Source organism: Microcebus murinus, chromosome 13 (genome assembly GCF_040939455.1).
Source record: "Microcebus murinus isolate Inina chromosome 13, M.murinus_Inina_mat1.0, whole genome shotgun sequence".
Taxonomy (NCBI): domain Eukaryota; kingdom Metazoa; phylum Chordata; class Mammalia; order Primates; family Cheirogaleidae; genus Microcebus; species Microcebus murinus.
Genome location: NC_134116.1, coordinates 18,029,077 through 18,052,983, shown reverse-complemented (window position 1 = coordinate 18,052,983; position 23,907 = coordinate 18,029,077). Strand labels below are relative to the sequence as shown.

General features: G+C 40.0%; 1 protein-coding gene across 25 annotated transcripts in view; it reads right to left on the bottom strand.

Annotated features, from left to right (window-relative positions):
- Positions 1-23,907, bottom strand: part of DOCK9 (dedicator of cytokinesis 9) — a 272,799-nt gene that overhangs the window by 120,385 nt on the left and 128,507 nt on the right. For all 25 annotated transcript variants that reach the window (XM_076009317.1, XM_012755876.3, XM_076009325.1 and 22 more), the window contains exons 3-7: positions 10,127-10,216; positions 6,404-6,486; positions 3,514-3,583; positions 1,775-1,870; positions 631-765 (exon numbers count right to left, since the gene is read on the bottom strand). In XM_076009317.1, coding sequence (XP_075865432.1) covers positions 631-765; positions 1,775-1,870; positions 3,514-3,583; positions 6,404-6,486; positions 10,127-10,216 — 474 coding nt within the window. The remainder of the gene's footprint in view (positions 1-630; positions 766-1,774; positions 1,871-3,513; positions 3,584-6,403; positions 6,487-10,126; positions 10,217-23,907) is intronic.

Here is a 23,907-nt window from a genome sequence, read left to right as displayed (position 1 = left end):
TTTTAAAGACAACTATAAAAAGATACAGAAGGATGCACACCAAACTGGTAACAGCTCCCTGGGAAAGGGAGAGCTGGGAGGTGGGGAGAGGGAGTCAGGACTTCTGCTTTATTTGCATTGTCCAATTTTAAAAAATAAGAATACATTCATTTGTTATATATAATTAAAGATAATTTTTAATAACAACTCACGAGTGCAACAACACTACGGTAACAAAACTATCTCATATGGACTGAATGCTTACCATCTGCTGGCACTGTTCTAAGCTCTGTATGAGTATTAATTTAATTAATCCTCTCAGTAACCATACTTGGTACTATCATTATCCCTACTTAACAAATGAGGAAACTGAGGTGCGGGAAGGTTAAATAACATCCCCAAGGTTACACAGCTAATAAGTGGTAGAGCAGGTATTTAAACAAGTTGCCTCAAAACCCAACTCTTTACTGATACGCTACACTGCAACCGGTACTACGGTGATAGTGACAATAGTCACCACTGAGATGCTAGAGCTGTTCTAAATATTTCCACGTGTTGACTCATTTTGGAAGTGTTTGCTTAAACCTGCCATTCACAAATAGTATTACTGCAGATAAGAAAACTTGATGACAAAACTCTTTTCATATTTACCTGAACAACACCCATACAGGAATCCAGAAATATTGATCCTTTCGGTTCCTTGGAGATCTTTTCATCTTTATAAAAATTCAAATTATACGATCCATCACCAAGTTGAATCAGGTGGAAAAAACGTCTCTTAAATGACTGGAAGAAAATACATACAGAGCTATTCTTTCAAAATGAAAAGAGCCACATCTCTATCAATAACCCACTTAAGACTACACGCATACATAAAAACTGTTTCAGTTCTCTCCAAAACTAACCCCGCTCCAGCTAACTGGATGGGTTAGGCTGAGGCTCCAGGTAACTGGATGGGTTACGACTCCCCATCACATCTAACAGACTCGCTGCATTTCAGTTCTGCGGAGGTGGCTGCCTTAACATCCATGGGTCATTTTTCTCACCCTCAGAATCTGAAATTTTACATAACCACCCAAAAGCAGTGCAAGGACTTCCAATTTGGAATGCAGCACAGAAGGATGGAAACTTTTTCTAAACTCCCCAGGGCTTCTTGCTCACACAGAATAGGAACTATTTTCTGCCTCGTGACACTGAGCGATTTTCCAGCCTGGGATTATGACAGTCACATTTCCCTTGATTTAGTTTTCACCTTCCTGTTCATCCTTCCTCTCTTCAATTGTTTGTTTTCTCTGTATTTGTAATCCTGATCTTTCTCTGGTCCTATTTCTCTCCTGAATAGCTTCTTAGACTAGTTTTACTTTTCTCTCTGCAACCCTCTTGCAATTTAACAATATTCCTTTTCAGTCCTCAACTTTTGCTTTACTTGACTTTGCCGCAGTACACTTCCACAGAAATGCTGAGGTCTAGCATGACAAACAGGCCCTCAGTGATGTTCTGTGAGGTACCAAGGTGCATTTTTCAGTTCAAATAGAGAAGAAAGCCTATGTCAGTGATGGACTTTCACACCAGCCCAGTGATAGTTTCTTCATGCTGGTGGTCAGAGGGTGATGAGGGAAGTGGGTGAACAGGGCTGTCCCAATGGGGGTGCTTCTATCATGGAAGCATTTTAGTAAACAGACAACGTCCCTTTTGTCAGGAAGAACAGCACGCCCACTCATCTTGGGCATTGTGCTCAAGACCTACAGCAGAAAGGGTTTCATGGGAGGGGAAAGCAGGGTACAGGCCTCCTCACCCTCATGGTCACACTGATGGCAGTGTTCATGTTGCCTTTGTACAGCCACCCATGCTTGGTGATTCCACCCTTCTGAGATCCGAGGGAGGCAGCATCCTGGGAGAAAAGGAAAACACCACCAAAATCAATCTCTCGTTAACACTGAGGCAACTCGTTGTGAGCTTGGTCAGTGGGAAAATCTCCCCCTTTGTGCCAAGCTGTCCATCACCCCTTTACTGTAGGAACCACTGACACTAATGCCTACAAGTCACATTAGAGTCCGCTTAGCAGTAAAAGAGAGAGATCAGCCTACATTCCTGAAAACCCCATTCCATTAAAGGCAAAGCAAGCTCCAGTCCAAATTTTTAAGTGTTTAATGAACCACGGAAAGTACATACCACACTTGACCACTCTAGTTGGAAGGTCTTGCCTGGTTTCATGAAAAATATTTTCAAATTACACTCCCCTATAGTTGGAGGACAAAAGCAAATTCCTGGAAAACTTCCCAGAGGCTTAGTTCAGGGAAAGGTGAATAAAGAAAGAGAGGAAACGTGAGGCAACACATAAAAGAGAGATAAAATGATGGAGCAAAGGAAAAGAAGAAAGAAAAGCAAGAATGCAAGCAGGAATAGAGGAGGAGGAGGAGCCAGAAAAGTGAAGAGAAAGCTAGAGAAGCAAAGAAACATGCTTTTTCAAGTTCAGACCCCACATGATGAGATCTAGGTTTATGGAAGAGGGCATGGAGCTGCTACCACTGCTAAAAATGTTAGGCATATATTTGTATATACAATAAACAGATAAAACACATGCACAAACAACTCTGCAATTCTTTTGTAATCAAACAGACAATGGCAGAAAGACCCATCCTATGCTTTGTTTTGGACTATCTCAATATTAATTTTAGCAGTTGTATTATTATTAACAGTAATAATTTCTCTGTCTAGGACTTCACAATGTATTGTATGTCATTCCATGCATTATTTCAATTGGTCCTCCTGTCACTATTTGTCCCAATTGGCACCAAGTTCTCAAGACCCTGTTTATTTTAAATGACCACTTACTTTTCTCAGAATTATTTCATAAGTGGTTTCTAAAACAATTTGCTACACGGACATTATTAAAGTTCATCAGTGACTGGTGTTATGGCTCAGCTGACATTTTAGGGGAAAAAAATGGAAAAACCTAAACTCACAATAGGGCATCCAATATCTAGTGGGGAAAATGAGAAGTGCAGATATGGGCAGCACTACCTTTTTATGTCTCCCTTGTTCAGTGAAAAAAATCACCTTGATGCCCTACTCTCTTTATATACTCCTTTAGCCATAATCTTTTCTCTAGGAGCAGAGAGAGTGGGCTTGATAAAACCAGATTTCACTAAAAGCAATCACTGAAGAAACAGCCATTTAAAAATCTACTTGCCAGTTCAAGATATCCTGTTGAAAAACAACCTAAATTTAAGGTCTAAGTAATCTTGATATCTTTTAACAACGTAGCCAAATCTAATCCAAGTCTTTGAAAATGATCCCAGAACAAATAAACACAACCAGAAGAACATGAAATGCTAAGCAGTCAAGTTGAAACAGAGATCTTATTTCAATCAATCAAATAATACGTTTTTTAAAATTCTTCCGGTTTCATGTAACACTCCAATTCTTGTTTTGGCTAAATATTGGTAATTTTCTTACAAATCATCTAAGTCTGTAACAATCAACGTTTAGGTCTAAAGTGAGAAGAGAAGCAACGGCAAGCAGGCGTCCCACCTCATCTTTGTCAGCCTCCTCATCAACTTCATAGACATGAACTGGAAGTTTATCCAACTTGGCCACTTTGCTTTAAAAACAAGAAAGAAAACTTGTTTTATAATTGCCTAGTCAGTGCACAGGCTTTGCATTTCTTCCTCTATCAGAGGAACAAGCCTTTAATAAATCCAAAGCTGGTCCACTCAGATAAAGAATAAAACAATCAGTACCCTTGCTACCCAAAGTTGGTGAGCCAAGAAACTTGAGTCAGAAAGCTCCAAAAAGCTATGTAAAAGAGACAGCATATCTTGTTGGGAGTCAGTAGACATATTAAAAATAAGGAAGTGGATTAGTTATTAATAAATAAGACTTGGTACAATAACTTTTAATGCAAAGTTTATGAGCAAAAGTAGAATTTGGAGTCACTGCATTCAAAGTGATTAATAATGATGGAACTAACCATAATAAGAGCAAGACATCAGTAACAATAGCAGCCGGCCTTTATTAAATGCTTATTATGTGCCAGGCCCTGTGCTGTATACTTTACATGTATTCTCTCATTCAGTCCTTTAGATGGTAGAGACTTTTTTTTTTTTTTTTTTTTTGAGACAGAGTCTTGTTGTTGCCCAGGCTAGAATGAGTGCCGTGGCGTAAGCCTAGCTCACTGCAACCTCAAACTCCTGGGCTCAAGCAATCCTTCTGCCTCAGCCTCCCGAGTAGCTGGGGCTACAGGCATGCGCCACCATGCCCGGCTAATTTTTTCTATATTTATGAGTTGGCCAATTAATTTCTTTCTATTTATAGTAGAGACGGGGGTCTCGCTCTTGCTCAGGCTGGTTTCGAACTCCTGACCTCGAGCAATCCACCCGCCTCGGCCTCCCAGAGTGCTAGGATTAGATGGTGGAGACTTACTAAGACCATTTAACAGGTAAGGAAACTGAGGCTTACAGAGGGCAGAGTTGACGCAGGCAGAACACAGAATCTATGTTCTTCACCATGGTTACAATTCTCTCACTCTTCCTCATCACATATTTGGAAATTCTTATGAATGCCACAAAGTGAAATCTACCAGCAGTCTATATTCTAGAAAGTACACAGTATCTCACAGTCTGTTAGCTTCTAACCATGAGAATATGAACAAGACAATAAAGATGGGTTCAGCCAATCAAATGGAAAGAATTGTAAGATCCCCAAATGAGGACTGGGTAAATATAGAACTAAAGAGCATGCCCATCTGGAGAAGATAATGCTAGGAGGGAGTGTTCTCGGCTGAGGTTTAAAAAGAAGCAATTGGGGGCCGGGCGCTGTGGCTCACGCCTGTAATCCTAGCTCTTGGGAGGCCGAGGCGGGCGGATTGCTCGAGGTCAGGAGTTCAAAACCAGCCTGAGCAAGAGCGAGACCCCGTCTCTACTATAAATAGAAAGAAATTAATTGGCCAACTGATATATATATAAAAAAATTAGCCGGGCATGGTGGCGCATGCCTGTAGTCCCAGCTACTCGGGAGGCTGAGGCAGAAGGATTGCTTGAGTCCAGGAGATTGAGGTTGCTGTGAGCTAGGCTGACGCCATGGCACTCACTCTAGCCTGGACAACAAAGTGAGACTCTGTCTCAAAAAAAAAAAAAAAAAAAAAAAAAAAAAAGAAGCAATTGGGGAGTTGGCTGAACACTCCTAAGGAGTGGCAGAGCCACACAAAGAGGAAAAACAAATAGCTAGGTCCCCTGAGACTACTATAAAGGCTCAAAGTCACAGATGCAACACAAAGAAAAATATATTAATTGGGTATCAAGCAATATTTTTATTCGTGATGGTTACTTTTCAAACAATACATTGCTTTCAATTTTCATAATCAACTAGACTTCAATTTGCCAGCTACAATGGTTTGGATAGGATTTATTTATCCCCATCAAAACTCATTGAAATCTGATCCCCAATGTGGTGGTGCTGGGCCAATGGGGATGTAGCTGGGTCAGTCACAGATCCCTTCTGAAAGGCTCAATGCTCTTTTCACAGTAGTGAGTAGGAGTTCTTGTTCTGGTGACAGGACTAGTTATCTTGGGAATGGATCAGTTCATGAGAACAGGTTGTTAGAAAGCAAGGATCCTCCTCCTGTTTGGTTCCCGTCTGTACTCGCCCCCTTCTCCTCTGATCTTCTCCACCATGTTTTGATGCAGCACAAAAGCCCTCACTAGAAGCTGAGCAGATGCCAGCTCCATGCTTCTCATACAGCCTGCAGAATTATGAGCTAACTAAACCTCTTTTCTTTATAAATTACACAGTTTCAGGTATTCTGTGAAAGCAACACAAAATGGACCAAGACATTACCTGTACCATTTCAGGATGTATTGTTTTATAACAGTCTCTACCAATCCCTGATTCACTTTAACTACCACTAATCAGTATAAACACATTTGCTTTTGGTATAACCTAGAATGAGTTAATACTTTAAAGGAGGTAAAGAAATTTAACTGGGAAAATACTTGTTTCTTGATTTACTATTTTTAACATAAAATATAATATGCCCTTTATAAGTCTCTTCATCAAAATATTCTTTTAAACAAAAAAATATACTGCAGCATACTTCAATACACTTACATTTTCTTTGTTTTGTATTTCTCAATGAAAAAATTTCATCTATTTATGTTTTGTCAGTGGTAGCCTAAAAATGCTGAACATAATTAAACTACCCACATGTTTATTACCACCTACCAATACCAGAGTACTATGTTTGAGTCTTATCATCAAAGGCCCTGTAAACAGTAGCTACACCATATATACACAAACCATCTAGAAATATTTTCTCCAATTACTCTGATTGCATCTGAAGTTATGTTCCTCCCTGAGCATTTCAAGTACAAAGACTTTTCACTATGTGTATAACTCCATCTTGTGTGGTCTGACAGTTACTCACTTTGGAAGCTGTCGAAACTCTCCTGAGTAATCTTCATATTTATAGTTCACGAGATGCCAGTCAGAGTTGTAGGTTTTGATGCACTATTGGGAAGAGAAGAGGGATTAAAAAGATAAAAAGAAAAAAGAAAGATATGTGATGACTTTTGGAAAACATTTGGGAAGGTTTGTGAAGGCACACCCACACAAACATCAAAAAAATTCTTTCCCATCACCAGAGTGACTCCTGTGAAGCTTAAGACTTTGAACTACTAAAACATGACCCTTGGGAGCAGTATCACTTTAAGTTATTATCATCAAAGATCTTACATGGAGACAAACTTTACACAACCTTGTGGCATTTACGTAACAATGTACTGTGTCTCAGACTAAGCACTTGGTTCTTAAGAAGCTATGTGGCCTCTACTAGGACATGAAAGTGATTAGGAAGTGTGAACCTAAAGACATTTTTACTGATATTAGAACTAGCTGTTAATGTTATCATAAATTTGCTCTCAGTTTTTCTTTCTATCCATAAGGAACAGAGTGAGGCCATTAGGAGGAAAGATTTAGATTCCAATTCATAGTGGCACCATGATATTTTCATCTGTGTGTGTATACAGAATATATAATATATGCAGGACTACTCTGTCAAGGATTCTATCAGGCATTAACCTGCACAGACAGAATTTAAACTACCTCACTCCCTGACAGAGTCAATGAGCCAGCATGGTGTCTCTCATTCATGTAACCATGAGAGAGCTAACCATCTACTCATTGTGGTTCCTTATAATTTTAAATATTTAAACATTTTAATTATCTTTCTTCTTCATTTTGCCTAAGATATCAAAATCTGGGCAATCAAATGCTCCATTGATAAATGCATCCATCATACAGAAGTTTATGCTTATAGACCCATAAGGATCTGGCCAGTAGTGTGTAGATCATTAAGACTGTAATGCCCCATCCACCAGACCTTCATATATGAATGAGTCAGAACCAACAGGTGAAGATTTTTAGTAATATCAGCTTAGTTCAAATGAATCAGCTCTTGACTGCACATATGCAGACTTGAGTATGGGGAAAAATATGAATGCATAAATGAAAACACGGGTAGATAAATGTATTTATGCCTTACCTAGTTTGACTCTGGCTGTAACTAACATCATGAACAAAGTCTGTATGCTGCTTATTTCACTTCACAGTTTATACTATCATCCTTTTATCTATGGCATAGCCTATGCCTGAAGGCCTTCTGGAGCAAACTCTCCTCTGTCCCCAAATTCATGAAAATACTAACAGCAACAACAGCGAGTGCTTATTTTGTGCCAAGCTCTATGATAAGTATTCTTCACTCACAAGGGTACGAAGGGAAGGTAGTGTAAGATTTTTACAGTATCATTCTCAGAGGTGGAATAAATAGCAGAGTTAAGAGCAGAGTCAGCTGTGGGAGATGACCAACTGTTCAATTTTTTTACTATGCAGTTACAAATATTTTTAAATGCAATTTTATTCTTGAAAATGCTTTTTTAAATTTCTCAAAGCATTTTCATATTTAGAACATTACATATTCACATTTAAAACTGCATTCCAAAAGCAAAATGATTTCAGAATTATCCAGTTTTGGATTTTCCCACTCCTGCCCATAGGTTCACCAGCACACCTAAGTCAGGCCAGACTGCATATGACACAGTCTAGCGGACACTCTCACATTCACTTTATATAGCCATGGTGGTTTTCCATCACACACTGCAATGAAAGTTGTACCATGTCTCTTGTAGGGCATTAAGGCCATTCTGAAGTACAAAATATACCTGCCCAATTAAAATCTAAGTAAATAAGCATAAACTTGTATACATCATGAATACAGTTATGAATAGAACATGAATGCCCAGATTTTAATATCTTAGGCAAAATGGGTAAGAAAGATAATTATAATGTTTAAATATTTAAAATTTTAAGGAATCACAAAAAAACACAATTAACCAAGTTAAGTACCTAGAGCTTCATTCATTCATTTAGCAGGCTACTGTTTACTCTCTACATAGCAAGTGCTGGCTAAATTCCAAGGCAGAAGCATAGAGTAAGGCAAGCAAGTCCCTCCCCTCTCAGGGATGTAAGTCTGGGGAATAATGGTTCCATTAGATATCCATATGCAAAGAAGTGCACTTCCAAAAAGACAGGGATACAACTGATCACATGAGTAACCTTTCACGCTTGTGAAATTCAGTAATATTTTGATGTTACGCTGAAAGGTTTTTGAAGTTGTTTTTTTAAACCCATTAGGTCATTGTCCTGGATCAGAGGATGGAGAGGAAGTGATATTCTCTCCACCCAAGTGGAAGGGTCCCAAGCACTTAGTTATGTTGGCTCCAGCAGCACGGTATAAAGCAGTTTTTGCTCAACCTGTAGTGATTAAAGAACTTAATGAAGAGTTATCCCCCAAAAGCCATATTTTTTAAAATCAATTGGGAGAACTAAGTTAGTAATTAATAATTTTGCCATATGCTTTAAAACAGTATCAACAAACTTTGTGCAAAAGGCCACATAGCAAAAATTTTCAGCTCTTAGGGTCAGTCATCTGGTGACAGTAGCCATAGGCAATATATAAACAAACAGGATGGCTACATTACAATAAAATTTTATTTACAAAAATAGGTTGCAGGCCATATTTTGCCTACAGGTCATACATAGTTTGCCATCTCTTGCTTTAAAACACTTATGACCATCACTTACAAAAACATATCTGACTGTATTTGTTTGGAATTAATTTTGCTAATATTTACTAGGATTTTACAAAGTAGGTAAGACAAGAAGTTTCCTTTTCAGAAGGATGAGAGAACACACTTCGAAAAACTTATTGTTATTTAGTTGGTCTTCACTTATAAAAGCATAGCTTCCTTATAGTGGGTAATTTTAGTGATGGACATATTACCTAAATATCAACTAGAAAAATGAGGATAAAAATTCATTATTTTTAAATGAAGGAGTACTTCAAGAAACAAAATGAAAGCACCTAATGTGCTCATCCTACCTAAAATATCTGGAGAAAGAAATAAACACCCCAACAACAACAACAAAAAACAAGCAACCTAATTTGCAATAATTTTTCTCTCCTCCATAACAAGATGTTATTTGTATGTTCAAACAAAAGTAGCGATAATCAAAGTACAAGGACTGTCCAGAAAGTAGCCAGCCATGTTAATTGCTCTTGTTATATTAACAATGGCTGGATACTTTCCCAAAGGCCCTTGGTTATATATTGGTTAGGGATCTATACAATAATCTACATATACATGTAATATATATTTTTAACAGGGATGGTCAGACTCTGCTTACAATCACCTGCTACTTCATAAATACAAACTAGTCTTAAAAATAACTTGCAAATATAAACATAGAAATGAAGTAAATGAATACATAAATGTGTGTGCTTAGTCACCCTTAAAAACAGTATCAATAACAAAGCCTCCAACAGAGATTTCCAGTGAATTCATTTACAAGTTATCCCTATTTTAAGCCAATGAGATAAATTTTTTGGAATTCATTTTCTATAGTCACTAATGACCCCTGTGGACATTTCTGTTCAAGTTTCAGACTCTGAAAACTTCATATTATTCCTATTTTAATTTCCATCATATAGTTACCACTTTGACACTTTCTTGAAAATTTTGAAATTTGAAGAAAAGAAACAAATAGAGGAAAATAACTTTAAAATGTAAATTAATGCAGGAAAAAGCCTTACCTCTGTAACAAATAAGCTCTGTGCTTCCTCTTCTGCCTTTACAGGAACTGTTGAACATATGTATCGGCCCTGGCGTCTTAGGATGGCCGTCTGGGAACAAAAACACGAAGACTTGTGTAAGTGAAGAAAGCAGGCACACCCTGCAGCAGGGCCTAGCACCCACACGGTCCCTCCAATTCCTCCCAGTCGGTGCAGCTGCCTCTTCAGGTCACTCACAACAGATTCCACCTGGCACACTGAAGTTCCACAGCCAGGCTGGGTAATAAATAGCTCCTGCTTCTTTCTGGATCAGGGGCCCAACAAGGCCCTCTACTCTGAAGCAGAATAGAGGCCCCTTTCACAGTCCCAAAACCCCTGAAACCTAAGAGCATGGATAACAAGGCACGTAAAAGGTCCTCAATCAATAATTGTTGACTGATTCACTACAAATAGTGAATACTGCCTTCCCTCTCAGAAATAGGAACACTAGAGCTGCTCCAGTTTCATCAGGCTTAAATGCTTCTTTTAACTAAAATGATTTAGCAGCATAACTACCTCAATAACTGGGCTTCAGGTTTCAGAAACAAATGTTCTAGGTTTTTTCTCCCATGGACTATAATCCTTGAGTACTATTAACAGATCACAGTCATAAAAGTTGTATACATGAAAACATTTTGCTAACAGAATCCAATGATTAGCTCTTCATGGCTAATTACTAAGCAGGGATCCCATGGCATAGGTCCTGGCAATTTCCCTTCTTCCTTTGGTTGGAGGGAGCTTTGAGTCAAATCTGCCATCCTTCTTCCCTCCGGTCTAGGTAGAGAACTTTAGGAAATGTATGTTGTATATGCACTTATTTTCTCTCTGTTGTGTCTACTTCACCTACATTTAGTATTAAATATTTTCTTGCACTATATCCCTTTTTGAAAGTAATCTTAAAGCCTATTTTTAAAATCAGGCTCCCTTATTATAAAGGAAGGGAAGGAAGGAATTCTGTTCTCCATCAAAGTCCTTTGCAGGTAAATTATTCATTCATTCAGCTCTGAGAAGGCTTTCAAGACACTGGGTCTAGGTTTCTTGGTGAATATTACAAACAAATGGTGATCTTTAATACACACCTATTCTCATGAAATGACATTGAGACAAGTGACCACAGCACGGAAGAGAAGCACAATCTACTCAAAAAGCTACAAAGCAATACACTAATTACAGTGACTATCAAAATTATGATTATGAATCAGATATGTTATCAATAAAGGGAGATTTTTTTAATGAAATTCTGTATACTTCAAAAAAAGTAAACATTTTATATCCCCATTAATTGTGGCTTGATCTTCATTTATCTGGGTCTTTCAATAGTTTTGAAATTAATTATAATACTTTTAAAACATTCATGAAATGGCTCAGGGCAAGAAATGGGACTGTTAGGGTCATTCACAGGCTATTTCTCATCACAACACTGGGAAAAAATAAAATGTATTACAAAATTTCCTAGTATAATTACCAACTCAAGAAAATTTAATTATATGACATTTTTCCAAATACCCCTTTGAGGTGAGAAAAATAACAGGAAATAGATCTGATTCTCATGTATCAAAATGCCATTATGTTCTCATTTGAAAAAGAGAGCAACTTTAAATAATTAAAAAGAGAGACCTGAGTTTTAACAGATAAGCTAGCACAATATTTGTCATTTCAAAATTAGGTTTACACATTTATCATTATTGATCAACTCCTAACTTTGACAAAACACAGTTTTCTGACCAAAGCCCATTTTCTCCCTGACACTTCATCCAAATAAACTAAATTAGGTATGTTTCTTTAGCACATGTCCAGCTATTTTTTATGTGGAATTCTTGAACTATATTAGATCTGTTATAGATAATCTCCAAAGTTGGCTGCCATCCTTCTTTATATATGCACACTGCTGCTTACACCAAAAGGTGGAGTCGACTTCCCCTTCCCTTGCATTTGAGCTGGCTTTGACCAATAAGATGGGGTGGAAGGGATCACGATGCATCAGTTCCAAACCTAGCCTTTGTGAAAACTGGCCACTTCCACTTCATCCCCTTGGAAGCCAACTGCCATAGAAAAAGTTCTATTATCCTGAGACCACCATCATGAGAGGAAGTACAAGCCAGCCACATGGAGAAGCCACATACACAAAAAAAGAGGTTCTACCAGCCCCCACCTGGTCCCAGTCATCCCAGGTGAGGTACACCACAATGTGAGTAAAGAAGCCATCTTGGACATTCCACCCCCACAGACAGCAGGTAAAACAGATGAACCACCCATCTGAGCCTTAACCAGATTTTGGAATTGTGAGAAATAATAAATTATTGTCTTAGGTTACTAGGTTTTGGGGTGATTTGTTACTCAACAATAGATAACTGAAACAAGATTGTAAGAGATTAGGAATAGCTCCAAGTTAGAGTACTAAAGAATACTGCCATCTTCATGAAAATGGATTTCAAATACTAGTTACAATAAAGAGTTAGGACAGGAGTAGTGAGGAGAGATACCATGCTGCAATCTGGTTTCCATAATCACCCTTCTACTTGGTCGAAGCCCTGAAAGAGGTCAAATAAGACAGAGTAAAACCCTTGGATATTAGGAGTAGTCTGCAGTCTTCTCTTCATGAAAAACACTCTACTGATCATCTAAGGTTTCAGTATAATCATTACTTCATCCATCCATCCAAACCTTTAATAGGTCCCTACCTTCTATCAGACACTGAGCTAACAACTAGAGGCACAAATTTTAATAAAATGTGGTTGCTGTTCTTATAAAGCTTATAGTCTGATGAAAGAGGATGATAGGGAAATAAATTATTACAGTGTGATAAGTATTACAGAAGGTACAGAAAAAAGAACAAAGATGCACAGGGTGTTATGACAGAAAAGAGTAGTGGAGTCTAAATCCTACAGGACGGATAGGACAACATCAGGAAAGGACACACTGAGGGAGAGATGCTTAAGATAAATTGTAAAGGATGGGCACCAGTTGGATTTAGGACAAAAGGAAGAGAAACTTGGAGATAAGCTGAAGTTCAAAGAGCAAAATAAAGAAATAATAAATGAGATTAACTCTTTACAAAAAAAATTTTTTCATTAAGTCCTAGTACTAAAAATATGTCTTAAGTCAAAGGAAAAACTGCCTAGAACTCTGATCTCGATTTAAACAATACTTAATCCCCACACCTAGGATATGAATGTACCAATAGAAAGAACAGGTCTCTTATGGCTGAAGGAATTTTGTCAGTGTCTTTACTACTATTTAAAAGGAAAGGCTGGACCCGGGGGACTATTGGACTTGGCACCAGTGGGACAGTCACCATTTGATGCCACCAGTTGTCAAGGTCTTCCCACTCACTGCCCCTGCTCTGCATAGAGCCTCACCAAGCCACTTGCTTACAAATGCTTCCCATTTAGACTTTCCTACTGGGAAAAAATGCACCGCCAATGAAGGCATTCTGATGGGCTTGTTAATTCCAGTTCCCAACATACATTAATAAAATGGTATTCTGGCTCGTTCTCTTGTGGAGTTGGCTACTATGAGTCAGCTCTCCTGAGGCTGAAATACTCTGGTCATATTGACCAAATCCTAGTCCTAGATCCTCAGATCTGATCCTGAACCATGGTGACCTCATAAACCACCCCCCAGAGATCCGTCTGAAAAGCTAGTCGATCCCTGGCTCCATTATCCAACACTCTCCCATAAGCACATGTCTTTCTTTCCCCTACCTGATTGTCAATTTTTTTGAGGACAGATGACATATCTATTTGTATCTCTATGCTAGTACTCAATAAATGTTTTAATAATGAATGAATAAAACAGCCAATAGAGATTGAAATAGGAAACTACCAACAATCACCCGTTACTTTCATGTAAGTTTTTTTCTATTATTACAAAATTTCTTTGGTCCATTATAGAAACTGACAAGGGAAGAGTATAGCATAAGTGAAGGCTCTATTTTTATTTCTCCACAGATTTTGTGTATTAAAAGTCACATTCAGATAAATAATCTACTTTGTGCCAAACTGATTCACATTAAATTTCTGTACTTTTATTTATCTAGCTTATAGCAGAGCCCAAGTCAGAGCCCGAGATTTATGCTCAAACAGCAGCACTAAAGCCCTTCTCAACAATGAGCTATATTTTATTTTTCATGGCTGTAGCTTTCTTTTCTACTTTTCTATCAGTTAAAATCATATTCTTGCTAAAAGATGGGTCCAAATCCATTTTATATAAGTTATCATCAAAGTAGGCATAAAAAGCATACTAGTCTCATTCCTATATTTGGAAATAAATTATTTCCATTGTGCTAAGAAAGCTATACATTTTAAAAGGGGAGGGGAGAAAACATTTCACACCATGAAATCCAATATGGATCTGAAAATCAAACCTAAACACTGCTAGTGTCTCAGACAACTATTGAGATAGATATCTCACAGCACAAAACAAACTGAAAAATAAAAGTCCTCTCCTAGCTATTATAACAGCATTTAAATTCTTTTCAGTCAGTGCCACTACTTAGGTTAAACACTGGTAGTCTCTGACACCCAGAAATCCTTAGTTACCTTGGCTAAGTATGAACAGGACTCTTACGAGGAGTTCCACAAAATCACAGGTGTAATTGAAAACGACCAGAAAAGCATGAGGATGCACGGACACCTGAGAACGCTGAGTCAATTTTTATGAGCCTATTTTTTTAATGGAATGAGTTGAAAAAGTACAGAGTCACCCTCACACTCGAAAGACAAAGACTACAATTTCTGTCTCCAAGTCTAGTTTGGAAGGACAAATTTCAAATAGATCTTTTTTATTAAAACAAATTTTTTTTCCTCGTAGTTGAAATGATTCCCTCCAAACACTGGGTCACCTGCTGCAACTTCAGCTTAAACTCAAAATCCTTCTCTACTAACTAAATTCCTGGCCCCACCCAGGCCAGGGCTCTGTCTGGCCTCCACTAGTAGCAGCCAACACTAGACCCTGAGCCCACTGAAGCTGAGGATACAGAGACGCTCGTGTTTCCAACCACAAGAAATGTGAAGAGAATCATTTCATTAAACTTCTGATGAAAGAATTTGAGAAGTGACATTGGAAAGAGTTTTGAGTTGGGAGCCAAGAAACCCGAGTCCTCATCTGAGCTCTGCCTCTAATTAGCTGTGTAATCTTAAGGGAAGTTTGAACTTTCCACATCCATAAGATAAAGGTCTTCTAGGACCGCTAGGCTTCCTTTCTGGTTTAAAAATTCCACAGTTCTGTGAACACGGAATTCTAAGTCTATTCCTCTCAAGTAGTTTATCGGAGTGCTGGGAATTGCTTTGTGAGAAAACAACACATAAAAGACATCCAGAAAAAAAAATAGATGAGTGTTATATTTGCTTTGATTTATTGTTGTATTACCCTAATTATTTCTTTATGGAAGGAATTGTTGAGTTAAAAGGAGGGAAGATTCACCACGCAGATTTAAATAAATATAAAAGTGAGTATTAACAAAGACGTTTTTTATTTTGCTAACCTTCTCAACTCGTACGGCACTGGATTTTTTACTAATCGCTTTATAATGAGTATTAAACTATAACAAAACAACCCTCTTAATTCCTGGTGGGAAGTATACATATCCACTGGGTATTTAAAATATCATATTTTATTTTATAAGATTTTTATTAAAAGACTGAAACAATGGGCCCACCCTTCCCCTGGGGCCATAAGAACAATGAGCTAAAGACAATATCCCAGAGAAGTGGGTGGGCTGTAACCTGAGCCAGCTGCTGAGCCCAGTGACCAAGTGTCTCCACATCTCTAGTGTTCAAAGGAGCAGAAAGCCTGAATGTCCTCCCTCAGACAGAAAAACAAACATCAGACAGACAGCCCAAACTGTGAGTGTGGGCGCTGAGGCAGTTAGAGATGGGGAGGATATAGCAGCGTCCCCCCTCCTCAGGAGAGACAACCCAAGGACAGGCAGAGCCACAGAGCTCAGCAGAGACACTGAGTCAGAAGAGGGGGAGGCCATGGTTAGTGAGCACAGGATTGCAGATGTGGCCAGCTCTAGGGGTACCTTCTAGGTATCTGGAGTCCTGCCTCTAAGACAGTCTACTCTGAGGTCTGGGGATGACCTAAAGGCAGAGAGAAGGGGACCCAGGACCCACACTGACCACCTGCTGGACAGAGAAGCCCACCAGGCCTGGAGCTCCTTCAATTCCAACCTACCCTTGGGCTCACATGTGGAGCAGCCAATACCTTCCCTCTTTATAATCTTACACAAAGCATCCCATACTTATGTTTATTTTTGTGTTTGTTTTCATATACTTAGTAGAACTATCCCTTCAAACCTCTGAGGACATTATGCATTTGTCAGAGAAGTAGTACTTTAATCTGCCATGGGAAGGGCAGCTCTTGAGGTGGGCGTGGGGTGGTGGGGTGCAGAGCTTGGGATAGGGAGGGATGTGGACACAGCCAAAAAGCAAAGCCCAGGAGGTGGGAGAGAGATGGAGCTATTCAGGCTGGTGCTCCTAGGCCTGGCCCGCCTCCCCCAGTGAGTGAGTAAACCCTAGGTTGAATTTTTATTGTGCTCAGCTGGGCCAAATGGACAGGGTCCACATCAATGTCCTAAAGTTATCTCTTATTTCAAACGACTCCCCGTTAGATAGATGGTTCCCAGCCGCTCCTTCCCTTGTCTCCAGGCCTGAGCCAAACTGCATGGTGCTCACATCTCTGTAGAGCTACGTCCCTTTGATATCTGCTGGAAACCCCACTTGGTTGCACTGGTCTGTACATTAAATGTCTTGTATCTGGCACGGTATTAAACATTACTATTAGACAACTCTGGGAACTTTGCTGCGACTTACTGAGCACAGCAGTGATGGAACCCTTCCAAGTGTCTGGCAGATGTATTTGTTTCAGAGCATATGACTTGCTTTTTGAGAGGATTCAGTACCAAGCTAGGCTGGAAACTGAAATTCGCACAGGGCGTTCCCCACATTTCACCTCACGGTTCATGTCCTGGCAGCTAACCGACAGTGTTCTATTAATGTCACGCAAATTCCATTTTCAGGGAAGCAGTTGCCTGAGGATTCTCAATGTTTAATTTGCTAATAATTAAAAAAATGAGCAAAGTATGGGACAAGACAAAGGTCTGGAGAAGGAATTCCATATAGGTTTCTGGGAGGGATTTAATGAAAGACAACTCCCAAGGAACAAATTAAAACATTACAAGGGCTGGGCTTGATACAGACACAGAAATGTACATTTCTCATGGACTTTCTCATCCTACCCTCCCCTGACAAAGAGGCTATAAACCCAGCCTCTTGGAGGGTGGTGGTGGGGGGGGGTCTCTCTGCCTCTAACTGCTCCTCTTCACTGGCTCCTGCAGGGTCCCCAAGCTTCTACCTTTCCTGTCTTTCTGCTCCCTCAACAGTGCTTATCCTTCACTCCGCCGGATGTCAATGACTTTCCAAGAGGTACACATAAACCACAGTGCAGCACCCTAACCGGTTACACCCGCCTTCCGTCTGTCATCCCTCTTATCTATTCTCTGCACAGCTGCCAGTCATCTCGCTAAAACTCCCATCTGACAGCATCAGGCCTCAGCTTAAAGTCGTTCAATAACTCCTCACTGCCACCAGAACAAAATCCAAACTCCTCAACATGACCTAAGACCTTTCATGACTGACTACCAACTTTTCTGGACCCTTCTTCAGCCCTTCTCCAACCCTCCAGCAACATGGAGTATTTCTGATTCCCTAATGCACCAGGTCGCTCCAGCTGGCTGCAAAGTTGCCCAGACTGACCTCAGGGCTCCTGGAGCTCATGGCCCTCAATTAGCATATGTGCCAGTCTGCTGAAATTACTCAAAAACATTTCTGCATCTCCTACTACACTTGAGAATCTGACCATGTTACTCATCTTTGCTTCTCCAATACCCAGCATAACACCTGGCACAAGATACATGTTAGCTTGGGATTTTAAAACGGGGATTGTATAATTTAGTTGTGAGATCACAGGGGGTTCCAAATGAGACAGTGTCTCAGCAACTGGTGAGACTTGAGGGTGCTTCTGTCAGCAAAGAATGTCCTGTGTCATATTTCAGTAGACATCTGGGAGTCATAAAAATTTCATTCTGCTACCTTCTCAAATCCCTCAAATTGTACACCACAATAATTGTCTGTTCAAAAGCAGTAAACTAAGTAACTTAAATGTCCAGAACCCTTAACAACTAGACTCATCAATTAAGTGCACTTTGGTTTGACTTGGTTGTACAAAGCAACAAGTTTTAAATCACTTCCTAAGTACTACTATACAACTGAGGACAGGAGAGGTTCCCAGAAAACTAGGAATGGCCCTGTGGTCATTCAGAGCCCAAGTGGCAGGTCTGCCTTTCTGATCAGCAAGGAATTCAGCTTGTTCCACATCACATCACTCTGCAACTAAAGACTGACGTCTTCAAAAATAAATAATGGTATCACCTGGGGGAGAGGAGAGAAGTTGTTTAGCCTTCCTAGTAACCCAGCTCTCTCCACACCATCTGCAGGGCACCAGCAAGGGTGTGCTAAGAGCTCTGCAGGGGGGTGGTATCTCTATGGGTTCTCACACATCTATGGGAATCAAAATTTTAGGGCAAATGTCACCCCTGAATTATAGATTACGAAAAGTAAGTTTTGGGCAGGTTTATCACTTACCAAAGGACCATAGCAGTAAGAGACAGACCTGGGAGCTAAAACTCCCATGGACATATGACTAAATCTTGGGTCCTGCCACTACCTCTAGTGAGCAGGGCACCCGCTGTCCCTTTTATTTGCATTCCATTCAATAACATTACCTTGAGGGAAGTGCAAGTAAATGTAGTTACTTTTGTTTCCCAGTTGTCTGTATATGTCTCTGGTTATCTTTCTTTAGAATGCAATTTTAGTAGTTAAAAGAACCATACTTTTGTGTTGAACACCTAGCACAGTGAATATGTTTCAAGTTAAAACACGTCCATTATAGTCATGTGACTCCCTTATTCTGAGACATGCGTCCTTAGGCAATTTCATCACTGTGCAAACATCACAGAGTGTACTGACATAAACCTAGATGGGATAACCTACCATACACCTGGGCTATCTGGCATAGCCTATTGCGCCTAAGCTACAAACCAGTTCAGCATGTTACCCTACTGAATGCTGGAAGCAACTATGACACAAAGGTGAGTATTTGTGTATCTGGGCATATCTAAACATGGAAAAGGCACAGTAAAAATACAGTATAATAATTTTATGGGACCATTATCTTATATGTGGTCTGCCATTGACTTAAGGTCATTATGTGGCACACGACTGTATTTGTATATCCCAACACACCAGTGAACCTTGCTTCAGGACTTGCCGTAGACAGGCATGCTCCCTTGCCAACACCCTTCACTCGTGTGTAAGGTTTCACTTATGCACTGAGAATAATTTCACTCAAATATCTCTGAGTTTATCAGCACCATGCTGGTCTTGTCAGAATAGCATTTGAGCTCCTGGGCTGTCATCCAAAGTCTTATTTCAAACACAGTGGAGCAGAGATTACGCACTGCAGATGAAATTCTAAGCAGATGGGGAAGGCAATCTGATTCAAGGACTTTTGACATTAGGGGACTTAGCTGAACTTCCTGAATTTGTCCTCCTGGGATCTCATGCACACACTCAAGGGTGCTGCTGACTGAAGGCTGCTCAAGCCCATGCAGGACACAGTCCATATTATCCAGGTACTTTCAGGCAGGCTTGATAGAAAAAGGCAGAGAGACAGACATAGCAGGACCCTTTTATTGCAGGAACCATAAAGATTTTGTGGCTGGTATGATGTTAAATGGCATCTGATAATTCTGAGGCCCAAACCTGGATTTCCATTTCCTTTAAGGATTCTTGGTTTTATGTTTAGTTTGGTTTTGCATGCAAATATGTTGTGTCTCCCTCTTTTCTACTCCCATGATTTGCTACCTAGAGATATGACCTCAAAAGCAGCTGGTGCCAGGATCTTAAATCCAGCCATTTGTGCAATATGTATCAAGTGGATAAAATACTGTTGTATAGTGGAGGAACTTGCAACTACAAAGATGGATTTTCAAAAAACTATGGTTTGTAATAAAAAGAACTATGGTTTTCTATTCTCTTGGAGATGTTACTTTCTATTTAGGAAGAAAATAATAATCAGTCCCATAGTTACAAATAATTACAGGAGGATATGCAACTAATGCTATAGATATAGAATATTCTTCATCAATCTCTGCTTAAGCTACCCTGATTTAAGATATCATCCTTAGTTGAAATCTTCCTTTATTTATGCCTGTTGGTCACTTTTAATGTCCAAGACATATACATTAATCACATAGATAAAACTGTTCTTCTAACCCTTATTGGTATGTCTGCATTTATCCAATTCTACCAATTGTAAAACTTTAACCATTCTCTCTGACCTATTTTAAATGTGAGATGTTATTTATTTATTTATTTTTTTAAAAAAGAATATGACCTGACATATTCCCCTGACATAGGGAATACAAACATACAATGGTGGACTACCTGGTTCATCAATATCTTTCATTCTACATGATAAGAGAATAAAATCTTAGATTTGTGTCATTTATACAGGTGGTATTTTATATATGTGTGCTCTATTTCATCTAGTTATTTATGTAGTTAATCTCAACTCCCCACATGATCCTAAGTTTTCCTAAGCACTGCATGGAATAAAAATCATGTGATACAACGTCTACTACATGAAAGCAAAAACTACGTTCCTCAGCAAGGGAAAAATATGAAGAAAACGAGAAAATGCTTTGTAAACATAAAAATCAACATGCTGATCTTTTTCTCTGTTTTAGCAGGAGACACCACAGGTCCTAAGGGCACTGTCACACTGTGTTCTGTACGAATGCTCCAACCTCCAGCATAATATTTTCAATCGTGTCCCCATGGCATATGCCATGGAGCATTGGGGCACAATGGCCTTTACATCATCGTAAAAGAGCATGAGGCTCCAGAGGGATACCCTCGGATCAGTGAGGAAGACAGGGGAATCTACCTACGTGCTACATCAGCTGAACCTAACTTTAGCAGGGGCCATGGCTGGATGGTCCTCCTACCCTATATGACTACCACCTGCATTTAGAAAGGATGGCACAAACACAAAGTTAATTATGGATCCTCAATATATTTTTGTGGTTGCTCATCTGGACTCTGGTATAAAAGTTGGATTTTTTTTAGAAGCAATTTTCACCCTCAACACTTCTTCCTTCAATTTAGGAAAATAACACTGAATTGGTATAGTCCAGTGCTGATATTCCTTGCTCTTTGGTGAGCCATGCAAGACAGTTTTAGTTAAACAAATTAAAGAACAAACAAAACAGCCAAAGTCATAATAATTCTAAATGTTCCTAAATCATTTTCTTTTCCTAATATATTTCTAATAAGAAAGAAAGGTTATAACATATATCTTCAAGAGGCCTAGGAATGCATCTCAAGCTTAGATTAAATGTCCAAAATAGCTCCTTGAGCTTTATCTTTAACTTACTTATTTCAACTTGACTAAGCACTGCATAGAACAAAATCCTTATCATTTACATTTAGCAAATGCTTATCATTTACGTTTAGTAGCCCTAATGGTCAGGAGCAATATTTTTACTTCTACTAATTTTCTGAATTTCTACCCAACGATGCTTTATGCTTTATGTAATGCTTTATGCTTTAATGATTCATCTTACTCATGAGCCATCCAAAGTCACTCTGCCATGGTCCATGTTGTCTACCAAACATCCCACCAGTGAGCTTTCAGCACTGAAATTTCCATTCCTTAGGTGTCACTTGGAATCCCTCCAAGTACCCCACACTGGGCATTTTGCTCCTTTCATCCTCAGGGTCCTCTTGTGTCTTCTTTTCACAGTCCAATGTCTACCCAGCCTCGACTCCAGCGGAGGTCATGGTAGGACTTCAGGTCCCTCACTCTCCCCTGACCCTGCCACCATAACCCCTATCCATCCTTTCTTTTCTCTTCTCTCTTCCCAGGTAGATGACGTTTCCAAAAAGGCTAATTGTTTTCATCGAAATCTTAGGTGAGAGGAGCCCACTCTTGGTTGGTAATTCATTTGTTTGTTTAATTCAACAAATATATATATTTTTTAAGACAGAGTCTCACTCTGTTGCCCAGGCTAGAGTGCCGTGGCATCAGCCTAGTTCACAGCAACCTCAAACTCCTGGGCTCAAGCAATCCTCCTGCCTCACCTCCCAAGTAGCTGAGACTACAGACATGAGGCACCATGCCCAGCTAATTTTTTCTATATATTTTTAGTTGTCCAGCTAATTTCTTTATAGTAGAGACGGGGTCTCACCCTTGCTCAGGCTGGTCTCGAACTCCTGAGCTCAAATGATCCACCTGCCTCGGCCTCCCAGAGTGCTAGAATTACAGGCGTGAGCCACCGCACCCGGCCAATTCAACAAGTATTTATTGAATATCTGCCCCATGCCATATGTTCTATGTGCTTAAAAACTAAGATCCCTGCCTCCTGGAGTTAGCATGAATAAACCAGAACACACACAACTGTTAGGGGCTGACGTAAGAAGGAAGGAAATAAATAAATCAGAACAAGGTGAACAGGATTGGGGATGCCACAGAGGGCTGGAGGTGTAGCAGTCTGCAAGGCCTCACCAAGAAGGTGAGATGTGGAGAAAGGCTTACAGGAGGTGGGGGGCAGCTGGGTAAAGAACATAGGGACAGAGGAAAGGTCCTGGAGGGACAGAGGACCCTGAGAAGGCCAGTGAGGCTGGAGTGAACAGGGAATGGGCTGAAGGAGACCCTTGCGTCCGAGTCAGGGCTTCACTGAGGGACTCAGAACACAGGAACCTTTTAAACAACCACTCTGGCTCCTCTATTAGGACAGACTTGGAAGGGGCAAGGATAGGACCTAGAAGACTTGAGAGGGTTCTTGCATTAATCCAGGCCAGAGGGGACAGACAAGGGTCACAGAAATGGGAGAACTAGCTGATGATACTCACTGTTACCTGTCTCTGGTTCCATTCCCCCCAGCCTGCCTTCTAAACCCTCCTCATCCTCCCAAGCTGTACCTGCTCCCTGCCAACCTGACATGAGCTCCCTCAACCCAATCCACCTCTAAATTTCTCAATATGCAATCCTTTCTGTGCTGTGTAGAGCTAGCAGTATCTCTCCTTCCTAAACTCCTCCCCCAAAGACCCTTAATTCCATCCCCAGGGACGCCCCCTAAAAAGCCTTGCTTCAAAACATACCCCATATTACTTCATATCTTCAATCTCTTTTCCATTCCTGTGTTTCTCTTCTTAGCTCATTCTTGTGTCTTCCCAATCCTGATAAAACCTCTCTCATAGACCTTGTCATTGCACCGAGCCACTAGGATTCCTTCTCTCTCCTATTTTACTCTAACCTCTGTCTCTCCATTCACTTTTTAGCCTTGGCTAGTTACCAACTCTACCGCCCTTTCTGGACCTCCCCAGCAGTGGAAGGAGATTGCCCTCTCTGCCTGCCCTCTTTAAACTCTCCCTTGTTGTCTGGACCCCGCCATTTCCCGGTTCTTGTCCTAACTTTGTCTCTGCTCCCCACCTCCCAGAAGGTGCTCCCTCAAACTTCAGGCCCCATGGAGCCACTATCAGGCCCCTGGCCCATTTGGTTCCTGCCTCACATTTCTGAGGGTGAATCCAGATCTTCCTCTTTATCCCTGACCTCTCTTAGACTGGACTTCTGCATTTACAACCACTGAAAGGACTGCTGGCACATGGATGTCCCACTAAGCTCTCAAACCTAATATT